At 44.2% G+C, this 16,671-nt stretch overlaps 1 protein-coding gene across 1 annotated transcript; it reads right to left on the reverse strand.

Annotated features, from left to right (window-relative positions):
• Positions 1-2,229: 2,229 nt before the first annotated feature.
• On the reverse strand, positions 2,230-8,203 carry LOC139575859 (complexin-3-like). Its single transcript, XM_071401234.1, has 3 exons — positions 7,935-8,203; positions 2,846-2,933; positions 2,230-2,582 (listed from the first exon to the last, which is right to left on the reverse strand). Exons 1-3 carry the CDS (start codon positions 8,090-8,092, stop codon positions 2,358-2,360), a joined length of 471 nt encoding a protein of 156 aa, XP_071257335.1. The 5' UTR covers positions 8,093-8,203; the 3' UTR covers positions 2,230-2,357.
• Positions 8,204-16,671: the final 8,468 nt, after the last annotated feature.

Genomic DNA, 16,671 nt, shown 5'->3' on the forward strand with positions numbered 1-16,671 from the left:
TGTCTCGAAATGTCACAAAGCAGTTTCTGGCTGGCTTCTCCCTGAAAAACACTACACTTTTGCAAAGAGCTATTGATTCTGCCAGATGGCTGAGCTTATTATCAGACTTCACTGGAAGGTAAAGTTGCCACTAATAATGGTTATAATAAAAAATAAAAACATAATTATAAAGGTTAACTTAAGAACGTGGTTATAACAATGGTTATAACAACTGTAACATAATCATTTGGCCTTTCATTATTGTAATGATAATAATTTCATGATAATAATTAGGGGCTAATATGGATTAAGGATTAAATTCCGTTTGTCATTAATTCAACAATCACTAATCAACAAACATTCCGATGACGTTGTATTTTTGTCTCCACCTAGTGTTCAGAACATTAGGTTTTGTTTTATAGCCTCAAACGATGGCTACTGTAAATTATATGTTATAAATCTTCCGTCCTGGAGTTTCTGACCAGATGGTCAGACTGGCTGGATAACAAATGGAGAAACATGACGCATACATTATAAAAATCTGTTTATTATGGTTTCAACAGTCAGTCAAAAATCAATACGTTTCATACAGCATTGAAAAACAAAGATGATGTAAAAGAAGCAAAGAGTGGACAGGAAACAGAAACATCATGAACAACATGTCTCTTCCTGAAATATCATCATGATATCAACCTGAATCACCCCATAGGGTGACTGGAAATGAAAGGTCTTGCTGTTGGCTTTAAAGTATCATCGCAGGTCACACATTTTAATACAGATAGATATGTATAGGTGATCAGGCTCTGTAAGACTTGAGTAAGAATTAATTATATTCACACTTGTTTGTTTTGCTTCATGGAACTGACAAGAAAGCACAAAGTAGCTATCACATAAAACAAGCTACTAAGGCATGTTCACCATCCTTTCTTCAAATGCAATTACTGTAATGTCACGAAAGGACTGTTCAACTATTACAAGACATGAACCACTGTATTTGAGAAATATATACTGTATATTACTGTAATGTGGTCCCGTGTGGCTCAGTTGGTAGAGCATGGCGCTTGCAACGCCAGGGTTGTGGGTTCATTCCCCACGGGGGGACCAGGATGAATATGTATGAACTTTCCAATTTGTAAGTCGCTCTGGATAAGAGCGTCTGCTAAATGACTTAAATGTAAATGTAATACAAATAAGGTTGACAAACCCCTCTCCTGCTCTCACCTGCGTCTTTATTTAGTGATACAACAACAAATCAGACAAATACCAAATACTATATGTTCATATATATGTTCATATATGTTCATAGTATTGTGTACTTATTAAACACTATGACCAGCACTCAGCCAGAGGATGACATTTTCAAAGACAGCATTTGACATATCATAGCGTTTAAACGACACCAAACCACCAGCACAAAACAACACTGAGATGGAGAGGTCAGGGGTCAATATGAGGACAGGTTAAAGGCCAGAGTTGAAAGGTTAGATGGGTTGGCATTACAGAGGACGAGCTGTCTCTTAGCAAGGCCCCAACGAGTTAATGACCATAGACTAGATGGACAACAGAACAGGCTAACCGCAAATACATTTACGCCTGCGATAGATATAACAGACACTTGGTTTGTAATGTACTGAATGTGGTCCCTAGACAAGAACGTTTGATTTAGTCTCACACTTAATATGACTAGTTGATATACTTTGTGCCATTGTCTAAATGCTTTTCTGCGAAGGGTCTTTGGCATAAGACTATTACTCTGATTCCCCCACAGTTTAGACATTGTTTATTCTGATTCCCCCACAGTTTAGACAGTGTTTACTCTAATTCCCCCACAGTTTAGACAGTGTTTACTCTGATTCCCCCACAGTTTAGACAGTGTTTACTCTGATTCCCCCACAGTTTAGACAGTGTTTACTCTAATTCCCCCACAGTTTAGACAGTGTTTACTCTGATTCCCCCACAGTTTAGACAGTGTTTATTCTGATTCCCCCACAGTTTAGACAGTGTTTACTCTGATTCCCCCACAGCTTAGACATTGTTTACTCTGATTCCCCCACAGCTTAGACAGTGTTTACTCTGATTCCCCCACAGCTTAGACAGTGTTTACTCTGATTCCCCCACAGCTTAGACATTGTTTACTCTGATTCCCCCACAGCTTAGACAGTGTTTACTCTGATTCCTTGGCCAGAAGCTGCTGCAGTATGTTTGTGTGTGTGAGGCAGTGTTGACTGTATGTGTGTGTATTCAAAGCAACATGACTATCAACGTTTGTACATGATCATAGATCATATGATATCTTACATAGATCCTTTGTTGTACAGATAAAGAGAGTAAGGGAGGGAGAGATAGAGAGAGAGCAGGAATTCAGTCAGCCAGCCAGATCACATGAGATTGCACTTCTCAGCAGACTGTTTGAGGTCTTCCAGCGTGGCCTGGGCCTTGTCCTTCAGCTGGTCCATGTCCACATTCTGGATGTTGGTCAGCTGGCCCAGGACAGACGTTTTGGACGCCTCCTCCTTGTTGTCGTCAGCGATCATCTTGGCTAGCTCTGTGGGCAGCTCCACGTCATCCCCCGCCTGCTGGATCTGAGTGTCATCCAGCTCATTCTGGGTCGCACACACAGTGGAGACAGAAACACAAACACAAACACACAGGCCAGTGGGAGAGGGTGTAGGGAGCGAGGGCAAAGGAAAGGGAGAGGAATGAGATGATTGAGACATAGGGAGAAAGGAAAGAGAGTACAAACAGAACACATTTGGATGGTGTTTTTGCTTCAAGGACACAACCTAGATCTGACCCTGTAATAACTGTAATAACATGTAGTAAGAAAATGCTTGAATCAAATATGCAGAATCAGTAATGGATGTACCTTTGGCAGTCTGTATTTGTCCCGGAAGTGACTTCTAACTGTTGCCCGCTCAGCTTTCTTCTGCGCAAAACTAGCATCTCGTTCCTGCCTGGGGAAAACCAGAGAGAAAATGGTTAACAATGGTTAACAGTGGATTAAACACACACACACACACACACACACACACACACACACACACACACACACACACACACACACACACACACACACACACACACACACACACACACACACACACACACACACACACACACACACACACACTGACTGACACACACACACACACACACACACACACACACACACACACACACACACACACACACACACACACACACACACACACACACACACATAACGTCTGCAATGGTGGGATAATCTCGAGGCTTTGAAGTTGACGCTTCATAACAAACGCCTCCTTCAGTCCACCTCCATAATTAGACTGAAGGATTAAGGTTTTAACAGCATTAGTGGCAATGTGAGGACAGATGCTATAAAGATAATTTAAATCATCCATAAGGCTTTTTGTAATGTTAACATGTCTTGGTCTTTAGTATGGAACGTTGTTAGATTTGTTTGTAATGCGATGTATCACAAATGCACAAATTCATTGGTTACTATTAACCACATAGCTCAGCCATCGCGGTTAGAGTGTTGGGCCAGTAATGAAAAGGTCGCTGCTTCGTATACCTGAGCCGATAAGGTGAAAAATCTGTCGATGTGCCCTTGAGTAAGGCACTTAACCCTAATTTGCTCCAGGGCGCCGTACTACTATGGCAGACCCTGTAAACAACACCTTTCACTGCACCTATCTGGTGTATGTGACAATATTAGATTTTTATACCACTGTGGATCTCATAGTGAGGGCTGAAAGAAAAGAACACAGGGAGCCCTGTGCTGAGCTGCACTCTGACTCAAGAGTCCAGGCCAACAGAAGGTGGACAAGCAGCAGTAACACCTGGGGGTAGAGGAGGAGGGAGGGAGGCAGAGAGAGGGAGAACGACAGAGAGAGGCTTTGCTCTTGCAGTGAGATCCAGATGCAGTCTACTGCCGGTCCACTGCTCTACTGGGGAATTATATTCAGACTTCTGGGATGTAGAGCAGCATTGACTGACTGACTGACTGACTGACTGACTGACTCACTGACTGACTAGCACTCACCTATTTCTACAGCTGCCAACTTAGTGAACCCACAGAAACCTAGGATCACACCCCTCTACAGAACTCTACACTCTTCCAACCCAGAGCCTAGGACAACACCACTCTACAGAACTCTACACCCTTCCAACCCAGAGCCTAGGAGAACACCACTCTACAGAACTCTACACCCTTCCAACCCAGAACCTAGGACAACACCACTCTACAGAACTCTACACCCTTCCAACCCAGAACCTAGGACAACACCACTCTACAGAACTCTACACCCTTCCAACCCAGAACTTAGGACAACACCACTCTACAGAACTCTACAGCCTCTGAACTCAGAACCTAGGACAACACCACTCTACAGAACTCTAAACCCTCTGACCCCAGAACCTAGGACCACACCACTCTACAGAACTCTAAACCCTCTGAACCCAGAACCTAGGATTAATCCACTCCAGAACACTGACTGACTAGCACACCTCCTTTTACAGCTGCCAAACCAGTGAATCTACACAACCTTGGATCACCTCACTCTACAGCACACCCAGACACCACAGCACCCCATCACCATGTCCTCTGCCCTACACCACCATACAAATATCATCATACTGCAAGCCTTATGTTGAGGTAAATCAGATATTTATACTTCACCACCACGTACAGCAATACTGCAATACTACCCATTTGATAACTCCAGCAGAGGGCAGATAAGAGATAGTTTGTCTTTTCCGTGGCAGCCCTCTTAGTATTACTCAAATCATCTTTGTCCCTAATTTTCCAATAATCAGATTGAAACCATCACTAAAAATGTGATTTAAACACCTGAATAGGATTAAACTCTTTCAAAAGACAATACTAGACCTACATCTTGCACCAAACATTCCGAAGCAGACTCCATGAACCGAGGTGACGTCACGAGACCTATGTGATCATGCCAACAGTGTGGTCTGAATGACAGCATGACATCATGATGCATACATACAGTACTGTAAACAATGGCATGATACATGTGCATGGCCAATGACAAGGTCATATCCCTATCATGCAGGGGATGCAGGGCCAGCCCTGGGCATAAGCAACATAGGTGGTCACAGCAGTTTTCCTCTTGTTCTGACAGTCACTCAATTAGCCCATGTCAGCTAATATTTTTTAGATTGGTAAATTAGTCTAACCAGCTATCTAAACTTGTAGTAATCATGGCCAAATTACCAATCGAGCACGAAGGGTGATCTCCAGGGGGCCCCAATTGGTTTTGTTAGTCACTCTCATTCAGATATCATGGGAAAATTCATGGCAAAATGTATAGAATTTCAGGAAATTTGCTTTAAAACTTCAAAATGTTCTCTCCGCTGTCAAGGGGGGGGGGGGGCACTAAAATGTTTTGCCTGTGAGGTTGGGGCCCCCCCAACCAAATCTCGCCTTGGTCCCCCAAAAGGCTAGGGCTGGCCCTGAGGGGATATATATTGAGTGTACAAAACATCAAGAACACCTTCCTAATATTGAGTTGCACCCCCTTTTGCCCTCAGAACAGCCTCAATGCGTCGGGGCATGAACTCTACAAGGTATCGAAAGCGTTCCACAGGGATGCTTCCCACAGTTGGCTGGATGTCCTTTGGGTGGTGCACCATTGTTGATACACATGGAAAACTGTTGACCATGAAAAACCCAGCAGCGTTGCAGTTCTTGACACAAACTGATGCACCTGGCACCTACTACCATACCCCGTTCAAAGGCACTTAAATATTTTGTTATTCCCTTTCACCCTCTGAATGGCACAAATACACAATCCATGTCTCAATTGTCTCAAGGCGTAAAAATCCTTCTTTAACCTGTCTCCTCCCCTTCATCTACACTGATTGAAGTGGATTTAACAAGTCACATCAATAAGGGATCATAGCTTTCACCTGGATTCACCTGGTCAGTCTATGTCATGGAAAGAACAGGTGTTCTTAATGTTTTGTTCACTCAGTGTATATTCACAGTGGCATTACTGTTATCTTGCCCACTATGAATGAACATGAGCATGTAAACCACCACACAGCAGCACATAAGCCAGCTCTCTGTGACAGCCAATGGTAGAGCGCCTGATGGCACTGAGATGACGAGTCTTGTGTCTTCTCCTCTCAAGGGCATCATATAACCAGGGGATGTCATTGTGACTACTGTGCCTGATAACATGATTATATATGACATGCCACCGCAAACAACCCCATTCCAACAACCCTATTCTCCTTGGATTATACAGAGCACTGACACCAGACTTTGTGCTATGATCTATTGTATGGCGGTAGCCACATTATAAGAGCTCACCTCCCCTGAAGCCCAGTGTAATGTATGATGGTATGGGATTGAGGTCAACGTGGGCTGTGGACAGTTGAGGCTAGTCTCTGAGGGGAGTCAGTGGATGCTCCACCATGTCTGACATGTCAACAGCAAACAGGCTGTTTGTCCTGGAGCCTGGAGCCATGTGACCTTAAGCCAGGGTAGTGCCCTGTAGTACTACCCATTTCTTTTTAATGAAGTATACTTTTCATATAGATACAGGTGTGTGTGGAGGCACTGCACATGATAAGACACATTTCAAGGGTATTTTTTTCACAGGACAAGATATATGTTCAGATTTATGAGCTTTTCTATAGTCATCTGTTTCAAACCTTGACATCTTGACATTCCTCCTTTGGCTGCCTCTCCTTCCAGTTCTCTGCTGCCAATGACTGGAACGAACTACAAAAATCTCTGAAACTGGAAACACTTATCTCCCTTACTAGCTTTAAGCACCAGGTGTCAGAGCAGCTCACAGATTACTGCACCTGTACATAGCCCATCTATAATTTAGCCCAAACAACTACCTCATCCCCTACTGTATTTATTTATTTTGCTCCTTTGCACCCCATTATTTCTATTTCTACTTTAAACATTCTTCCACTGCAAATCTACCATTCCAGTGTTTTACTTGCTATATTGTATTTACTTCGCCACCATGGCCTTTTTTGCCTTTACCTCCCTTATCTCACCTCATTTGCTCACATTGTATCTAGACTTATTTTTCTACTGTATTATTGACTGTATGTTTGTTTTACTCCAGGTGTAACTCTGTGTTGTTGTATGTGTTGAACTGCTTTGCTTTATCTTGGCCAGGTCGCAATTGTAAATGAGAACTTGTTCTCAACTTGCCTACCTGGTTAAATAAAGGTTAAATAAATAAATAAAAAATCTTCTCCTCTCACATAGGGGAATTTGAAGTGAAGTCAATTCAATTATCAGATGTTTTATGATATGGACAGAGGACATCCTATGGCTATGGCAATGGGTTTCTTTGTTATACCCAGATAAAAATACATTTCAAGATCAGAGATACTCACATCAGACTAATTTATTCTGTTGAGGTGTCTACTCTTTGTGAACAAAATTAAAATGGAGGCCTACATCACAGGGACATGCATAAAAGGGGGGAGCTCATTGAGGAAGATATTCAAAATGTTACATCAATACATTTTGAGATAAATTTACATAAAAGTAACTGAATTCATGTTCTAGAATGAATCTGAAGACAATTATCAATTGTCATTAGTATATGCCTATTGGAAAACGAGTCCGTTTTACAATATAATTGGGCATTAAACTCACTGTGATTACTTACACATTTTTGTTTCTAGGCTATTGCAAGAATTCCAATGGAAAACCGTCCTATATAGCCTAATTCTTGAAACCTGAAAGAAAACTCATTTATCGAGTGTAGCAGCTGTGTGGTGAGCTCGGGAGCACGCCGTGGATCCCACTGATGCGTAAAATAGTGCATGGCGCACTGGGGCTAGTGAAGGCACGCGCTCAGCAGCGTCTTTACATTGGACATTACACAGAATAAATGCCGCTTTATAGTACGTAACCCTTTCAAAATCTATAGGCTATTCAAATTGATCGATAAACTTGGGTTTGTTCTTACTTTTCCTCCTCTAACTGTTGTTGATATTGTTCAAATTCCTCCTGGGTCATTCCTGCCGCTGCGGCTTCCGATTTCTCTCCTTCGGGCTTTTCCTCAGTCAAACCCCCGGTTAGATTCTTCACATGCCCTCCCACCATTTGTTTCACCAGAAAAGCCATATTTCTGCCTCTTAGAGTCCGTTAACTGACCGGGTCAGAACGTGGACCTTTGATGCGCTCTTGATGAAAGCTGAGTAAATCAATGGATATCCACCAAAGCTTCTCAGAAATATATGGATAAAGTCAATACAATCATCCAAATGTTTTACTCTCGACACTCTGTCTCGCACCGCTGTGAGGGATTGAGAACCTACGCGTTTCAGCACCAGTGCCAATGGACAGCTCCGCGTTGAGGGTGGAGGTTAGCAAGAGAGGACGTGGCTGCACAAATATCTGAGCCAATAAGTTTGACTCTCAACTCTACCAACCGTGTTTTTTTTCCAAACCCAACCTCCACTCCCTCTGCCCAATCCCACGGATCGCTGGATTAAGCGTGCGCTTTCACGATGCGCCCTAGCACCACACGTGGGTTCCCGTGATTCGCCGTCTGATTTTACTCACTATTGAGTCAGACAGGCGCTCCTCAAATTCACAACGGACTCCGGCAGGGACAGACACACACACGTGACGAGTCAACTACCGTGTCTGCTAGCTGTTTTGTATGGTTTTGATGCCCGTGCGTCTTTGGAGTCATTTTGTGCGGTTTTTTGTTGTTGTGAAAATCAAAATGTTAAATGAAATAATCCGATCCAATTTGAAGAAATACATCACTTATTATTATTTTTGCATCATTTGTCCTGTGTAGTATAGTCTAATACTATTTTTATTAAAATGTTAATGTGGAATATCATCTGTTTTCCACTGAGCGCACATAAACATGTGTCTCATATGGAGTGGGGGTGGGCAGTTGTCTGCTGCTCAGGGAAAGAGAGAGAGAGAAAGAGAGCAAGAGAGAGAGAGAGCAGCTCCTGCAGGCAAACTGGTGTGTAATTGCATTTGAAAGGAATGTTGCACAAACCTCAATAAACAGTTGTCCATGCCCCTGATAAAGGCTATTTGCTTTATGGTTTACACACAGACCACACACTCACATCACTCAGACTATTTGATCCTTCACCGCCAGGTTATTAACAGTGTGTCTCACCTAACCTATCTCCATACACAACAGTACAGGAAAAGGGTATGGTGTTACAAATTAATGAGACCAATTAGAAATCAGAAAGGGTCCTTTTTCTAGGCCTAAGTGTGTCTGTAGGCCTATACTGTAGGGGTCGTCATTAAGACAATGTTATTTAAATATTTGGTTACAGATCCTATCTTTCTTTTTCTCTCTCTTCTTTCCCTCCCTCTTGCTCTCTCTGCCCCCCTCTCTCTCCCTCCTCTCTCTCTTTCTCCACCCTGTCTTTTTCTTAAATCCCACAAAATGTAAATGTATACTCTCCACAGATACAGTATGAGGTGCATCTTCAATCAACAACTTTTGCGTCATGATGTGCGCAGCACGCCTGACACCAAGAAGCATGCCCTACTTTCCAGTGGATTAGGAGAGACAGATCATGTCTCAATGCACTCTGTCACTGGCTTAACAGACCCACCTGGGTAGTTTCAAATCCCCTGGCTGCCAAACTTCAAAGCCTCCTCTACATAAAGTAAATTGAATTATAACTTTCCAAATAAGTATGATCGAATTGTAATCTGCGTAAAATGTAAGAAGAATTGACACCGTGAGGAGATGTTTCTTATTTAAGCACAAGTGTTCTCCTGGGACCTGCTCTCTGTTCACAGCTCAGGTCTCGTCTTGTCTCACACACTGCTCGTCATGAGTCACCATTCAGCCCTGGATAAGGAGGTTGCATACAGACCCATATTAATATATATTATGTCAATTATACAGACACACAGTATATAGACTGCAGATACCAGTGGGACCAGGGTGTTTGAGGGTCTCCAGGGGCATCCATTCTACTGCAGGCCATGTCACATGAGCGTGGTGGTGGTGGTGGTGGTGGTGGTGGTGGTGGTGGTGGTGGTGGTGGTGGTGGTGGTGGTGGTGGTGGTGGTGGTGGTGGTGGTGGTGGTGGTGGTGGTGGTGGTGGTGGTGGTGGTGGTGGTGGTGGTGGTGGTGGTGGTGGGGGTGGTGGTGGTGGGGGTGGTGGTGGTGGTGGTGGTGGTGGTGGTGGTGGTGGTGGTGGTGGTGGTGGTGGTGGTGGTGGTGGTGGTGGTGGTGGTGGTGGTGGTGGTGGTGGTGGTGGTGAGGAGGAGGATACTGATATTGATACAGCATGGTGCTTCAGCTTTTCTACATTCTATATACTCACATAGGCCTATACAGTTACTCTGTAATTGATGACTCTGACAGACAGGGGATATAGATCTATCTCAATCTCCCTGTGTATCTTTCTCTTCCTGTCTCTCTCTCTGCCCAAGGACTGAATCACCACCAATCTTCTCAGACAAACAAGCTTGTTGAATCTTTGAATGTTAAGTACTGGTACGTAAAATTCAAAATGTGAAAAACACAACAACATGTATCTGCATTGGAGCAATTATTCAGAAAATCCTTAGTTTCATTAATAGGTTGCCATTTTCTGTTCATTTTAGTCTAGACGGTGAAAAAACAGATATTCATTGCATTGCAGACATAATCTTACACACTGGTAAGTGCCAAAATAAAGGAAACACCAACATAAGGCGTGTTATTAATAGGGCGTTGGGCCACCTCGAGCCAGAACAGCTTCAATGTGCGTTGGCATAGATTCTACATGTGTCTGGAACTCTATTGGAGGGATGTGACACCATTCTTCCACAACAAATTCCATCATTGGGTGTTTTGTTGATGGTGGTGGAAAACGCTCTCAGGCACCGCTCCAGAATCTCCTATAAGTGTTCAATTTGGTTGAGATCTGGTGACTGAGAAGGCCATGGCGTATGGTTTGAATCGTTTTCATGCTCATCAAACCATTCAGTGACCACTCGTGCCCTGTGGATGGAGGGATTGTCATCCTATGGGGGCATAGCCATGGTAGCCAAAATAATGGCCTGCCCAGCATTTGTATACATGACTCTAAGCATCATGGGATGTTAATTGCTTAATTAACTCAGGAACCACACCTGCTTTCAATATCCTTTGTATCCCTCATTTACTCAAGTGTTTCCATTAGATCAAATGTTCTGTGAAAATGACCAATGGAGCTATATGCAAAGCATAGACGTGACGCATGAGTGCGTTAATGAAAATGCCTTACACAAACCCTTATATAATGAGCACGCATGGACAAGCACTTTATACACAAACCCCAACAGAACTGTGTGGGCCTGTCTGGGTGAGGGCACAGCTGGCCCTGCCTGGATCAGCCTATTTCTGTGTTTGTGTGTCACAGTGTAGCGTATGGAGCTGTAGCTGAGGGGCTTGGTTGCTGTGACCTCTGAGACATAACCCCAGTTCAGTGTGAAGGGGGTAGATGTACTACCCAAGGAACCATCCCCCCTCTGACTTCCCATATTCTGATTAATTGGTACTATTTAGTCCAGTGAAAATACGCACACAAAGTATCTTTATCCTCCAAGTGGGAAATCACCAGCAGAATTCACAAACGTGCTGCTCACTTAATGTGACTTGAGCATTTCCAGTGATTAGTGTGAGTGAACATGACAGAGAGCACCATGCTATCCATCTCTCCGGGTTAGTCAGGTGGTGGTGGTGTTTAGGATTACCAAACGATGGGATAGAAACTCCTTCCTGTATGTCAGCCATCCCTTCTGATCCTCAACATATGTCACACCTTTGTTTGCTCAGATGAGGGCTTAAAATCATCATGTAACTACTGACTGCAGCAGCACCCAATAGAATGGTTCAGGAAGCTTTGCTTGCTTGGAGCTCTACAGCGATGAGTATATGCAGTCATCAGCTGGTGCAGGGCTGTCACTTACTTTGCCTAAGGGACCATTTCTACAAAGGCAATTATCCAGAGGGTCACTCACTTTTCACCTGCGGTGCTTGAACAAAACAATCTGATGCTAGGAATGACCTAATTCCATTGTGTGGAGTGTTGTTTCTCCAACATCAAATCTTCTGAAATAATCCAAGAGGCAAGTGTTGCTTGGTGTTAGTGTTACATCATGGCAGGCTGCACACAGCCCATGGACAGCATGTTTGACACGCCTTAGGTTCGTTTTTTAGGTGCTAAACTACATTCGGGGTCATGATGCTAACACTGGGCCTTCCACTTACATCACTGTCTACCATATAAGCAACACATTATGTTGGGGCTTAGCATGAGTATGAAGACATTTTAAGTGGTAGTGGAGGTCAGGAGGCTTTAACATGAACAGAAAACCATGGGCATCATAATGTAGATTGGATATGAATCTTTATTTGATTTATTTAACCTTTATTTTATCAAGGAGTCATACTGAGACCAAGGTCTCGTTTACAGATGAGCCCTGAATGACATAAAGTACAGAAAATACACACATCAATATAAATACATAATGCAAGCAGAAAGAAAAACTAGGTCATACATTTATTTCTTAGATTGCGCCCTATATCCTGATTGTGAGCATAAGGTAAGATACATCATGCAACAAAGACTGGTCCATACCAGCTTCCCATTCACTTAAACCTTATACCTTTCACCCTCAACCTCTCTCTGTCCCCTTCTCTCCCATTACCTCACATTCCCACCCTTCCCATCTCTTCAATTCTCTCTCTACCCCTCCATATCTCTCCCTCCCTCCATCCTGTATTGTCCTGATATAGTCCAGTTTCCTGAGAGGGATAGCAGAGTACAATAGGGTAGTGCTGACTGTGGTGAAATGGGATGCAATAGCCGGAAGATTCTCTTTCATCTGAATTGCTGCAAACAATTGGCAATGAGAGGGTGAAAAGAGAGAGGAATGGTGAGAGAGGGAGAAGGGAGGAGTGGTGAAATGAGGATGGGGAGGAGAGGAAGTGGAGGAAATAGGGTTAGAGGATAAGGGAAAGGTCAGAGGTGACTGGGGGGCAGGAGCAGGAATGATGAATGGTGATGGTAATGTATGTCAAATTAAATCAAAATAAAACTTTATTTGTCACATGCGTCAAATACAACAAGTGTAGACTTTACCGTGAAATGCTTACTTAAAAGCCCTTGACCAACAGCGCAGTTCAAGAATAAGAAAATATTTACCAACTAGGCTAAAATAAAAAGTAACAATAAAAAGTAACACAATAAGAATAACACTAACGAGGCAATATACAGGGGGCACCGGTACCGAGTCAGTGTGCAGGGGTACAGGCTAGTTGAGGTAATCTGTACATGTAGATGGGGGCAAAGTGACTATGCATAGGTAACAAACAAACAGCGGGTAGCAGCAGTGTACAAAAGGGAGGAGGGGGGGGTCAATATAAATTGTCCGGTGGCGATTTTTATGAATTGATCAGCAGGCTTGGGGGTAGAAGCTGTTGAGGAGCCTTTTGGTCCTAGACTTGGCACTCCGGTACCGCTTGCCGTGCGGTAACAGAGAAAACAGTATAAAACTTGGGTGACTGGAGTCTCTGACAATTTTATGGGCTTTCCTCTGACATCGCCTATTATATAGGTCCTGGATGGCAGGAAGCTTGCCCCCAGCGATGTACTGGGCCGTTCGCACTACCCTCTGTAGCGCCTTATGGTCAGATGCCGAGCAGTTGCCATACCACGCGGTGATGCAAACGGTCAGGATGCTCTCAATGATCAATGATGCAGCTGTAGAACCTTTTGAGTCATGCCAAATCTTTTCAGTCTTCTGAGGGGGAAAAGGTTTTGTCGTGCCCTCGTCATGACTGTCTTGGTATGTTTGGACCATGATAGTTCGTTGGTGATGTGGACACCAAGGAACTTCAAACTCTCGACCCGCTCCACTACAGCCCCATCTATGTTAATTGGGGTCTGTCGGCCCGCCTTTTCTTGTAGTCCACGATCAGCTCCTTTATCTTGCTCACATTGAGGGAGAGGTTGTTGTCCTGGCACCATACTGCCAGTTCTCTGACCTCCTCCCTATAGGCCGTCTCATCGTTGTCGGTGATCAGACCTACCACTGTTGTGTCATCAGCAAACTTAATGATGGTGTTGGAGTCGTGTTTGGGCACGCAGTTGTGGGTGAACAGGGAATACAGGAGGGGTCTAAGTACACACCCCTGAGGGGCCCCAGTGAGGGGCCCCGCCCCAGAAAGGGCGGTGTGGAGTGCGATTGAGATTGCATCATCTGTGAATCTGTTTGGGCGGTATGCGAATTGGAGTGGGTCTAGGGTGTCTGGGAGGATGCTGTTGATGTGAGCCATGACCAGCCTTTCAAAGCACTTCATGGCTACCGACGTGAGTGCCACGGGATGGTAATCATTTAGGCAGGTTACCTTCGCTTCCTTGGGCACAAGGACTATGGGGGTCTGCTTGAAACATGTTGGTATTACAGACTTGGTCAGGGAGAGGTTGAAAATATTAGTGAAGACACTTGACAGTTGGTCCGTGCATGCTTTGAGTACACGTCCTGGTAATCCGTCTGGCCCAGCGGCTTTGTGAATGTTGACCTGTTTAAAGGTTTTGTTCACATCGGCTACCGAGAGTGTTATCACACAGTCATCTAGAACAGCTGGTGCTCTCATGCATGCTTCAGTGTTGCTTTCCTCAAAGCGAGCATAAAATGCATTTAGCTCATCTGGTAGGCTCGTGTCACTGGGCAGCTCGCGTCTGGGTTTCCCTTTGTAGTCCGTAATAGTTTTCAAGCCCTGCCACATCCAATGAGCGTCAGAGCTGGTGTAGTAGGATTCAATCTTAATCCTGTATTGACACATTGCTTTTTTGATGGTTCGTCTGAGGGCATAGCGGGATTTCTTATAAGCGTCCCGCTCCTTGAAAGCGGCAGCTCTAGCCTTTAGGTCGATGCGGATGTTGTATGGAGTAAAGTGGTGGTTATGCATGTAGGCTATGCATGTGGTGTAATACACATAACCCTCAAAAGAGGTCTGTTCAGTTCTGTATGGGATATTCATTATGCTGCAATTCTAACTAGAAACATAGTGACATCCTTTGGACACTTAGGATATGTAAAAATTATATTAAAGAAGGTCCCATTTAGTGAGTTACAGTTGTTCAATATGCTGAACCAAAAAAAGAAAAAAGCAGCAGTCAATCTCCTCCAATTCCATCCTGTCATCTGGCTAGACACTCCTCCTGTTTCCTGTGTGGAGTTGCAGAGTTACAGACCCCCACTCCTCACCCACCCCTTCCCTCCTCACCCCTTCCCTCCCCTCCCCATGCCAACATCCCCAACATATAGCCCTATCCTCATTCTACCCCCCCCCCCTCATACTCACGCAGGCAGGCCAAGATTAAGACTGTCACGAAAACCATGACAAAGATTCCTGTATGAAGTGACGTATGCTTGAGTCATGGCAGAGCCGTGTGCACTTCTAGCCACATTAAAATAAACAGTGTCCCTGCATGTTTATATGATGTGAACTGACTTCCTCCCAGCTAAAGTGTCCTCGCATGCCCGTGTTAGGGCCCCTCCACTACACTACACTGACTGGCCCACTCTGAGTGCAAGAGGAATGTCTAGGATTAAAAGAAAACAAAGCGAGGGATCCGAGGGAGGGAGAGAGAGAGTCTTTGCCTTGGAGAGCGTTCAGTTCCCAGGCTTGGGAGAACTAGAATGATGTAAGAGGTTGGGCGTGGTCCGTCTGGGGGCGTGGTCCAACTCCGTCTCCATTCTGTTCTCATCATGAGGCTCCACTCTGCTCTGCCACACTGACCCAAGCAGCTTGCCCCAAGCCCTGGCTCCAGCCTAATATTGAATGGGATATGTGGTTGTGTTTTTATTAATGTGTGTGTATATGTGTATGTGTGTGTGTGTGTGTGTGTGTGTGTGTGTGTGTGTGTGTGTGTGTGTGTGTGTGTGTGTGTGTGTGTGTGTGTGTGTGTGTGTGTGTGTGTGTGTGTGTGTGTGTGTGTGTGTGTGTGTGTGTGTGTGTGTGTGTTTGTTTGTCTACACAATGGTCCTCTGAAGGATTCTCACCCATTCACTGTTTTAGTCACTTGTCACTCATTAAGAGAGAGAGAAAGAGAAAGAGAGAGAGAGAGAGAGAGAGAGAGAGAAAGAGAAAGAGAAAGAGAGAGAGAAAGAGAAAGAGAGAGAGAGAGAGAGAAAGAAAGAAAGAAAGAAAGAAAGAAAGAAAGAAAGAAAGAAATAGAAAGAGAGAGAGAGAGAGAGAAAGAGAGAAAGAGAGAGAAAGAGAGAAAGAGAGAGAAAGAAAGAGAGAGAGAGAGAGAGAGAGAGAGAGTGCTCAGAGTGGGCCCTCATGCTTACCCACTACTAGTGGACACATTGAAACAGAGTGCAGTGAAATAGAACAAGTGTAGGTATGAGGCCCTGTGGAGTCTGCCATATAACGTAGTGAGGAGTGAGACAGTAATATGGACAGTGCAGAGGTAGTCATGCCCACAGACATTCACCAGGAGAGTGTTTGAAACACTGTCAGGGAACATTGCCAAACACACACGGTTCAACATCCTCCTAAACACACAAATGAATGCGCTTATGCACACACACACACACACACACTATGACAAGATGGCACCAAGACATGGACGCCCTGTTCCTGGCTCCTAAGCAACTTTGCAGTATTTCACAAGCATATCCCCACACCCGCAATAACATCTGCTAAATATGTATGTGACCAA

This window comes from Salvelinus alpinus, chromosome 5 (assembly GCF_045679555.1).
Source record: "Salvelinus alpinus chromosome 5, SLU_Salpinus.1, whole genome shotgun sequence".
Taxonomy (NCBI): domain Eukaryota; kingdom Metazoa; phylum Chordata; class Actinopteri; order Salmoniformes; family Salmonidae; genus Salvelinus; species Salvelinus alpinus.

Coding starts and splice junctions, on each gene's coding strand:
- LOC139575859 (XM_071401234.1), bottom strand. CDS start 8,092: ATGGCTTTTCTGGTGAAACAAATGGTGGGAGGGCATGTGAAGAATCTA. Junction 2,934..7,934: donor CAACAGTTAGAGGAGGAAAA/GTAAGAACAAAC, acceptor GGTTTTCCCCAG/GCAGGAACGAGATGCTAGTT. Junction 2,583..2,845: donor ACAAATACAGACTGCCAAAG/GTACATCCATTA, acceptor TGTGCGACCCAG/AATGAGCTGGATGACACTCA.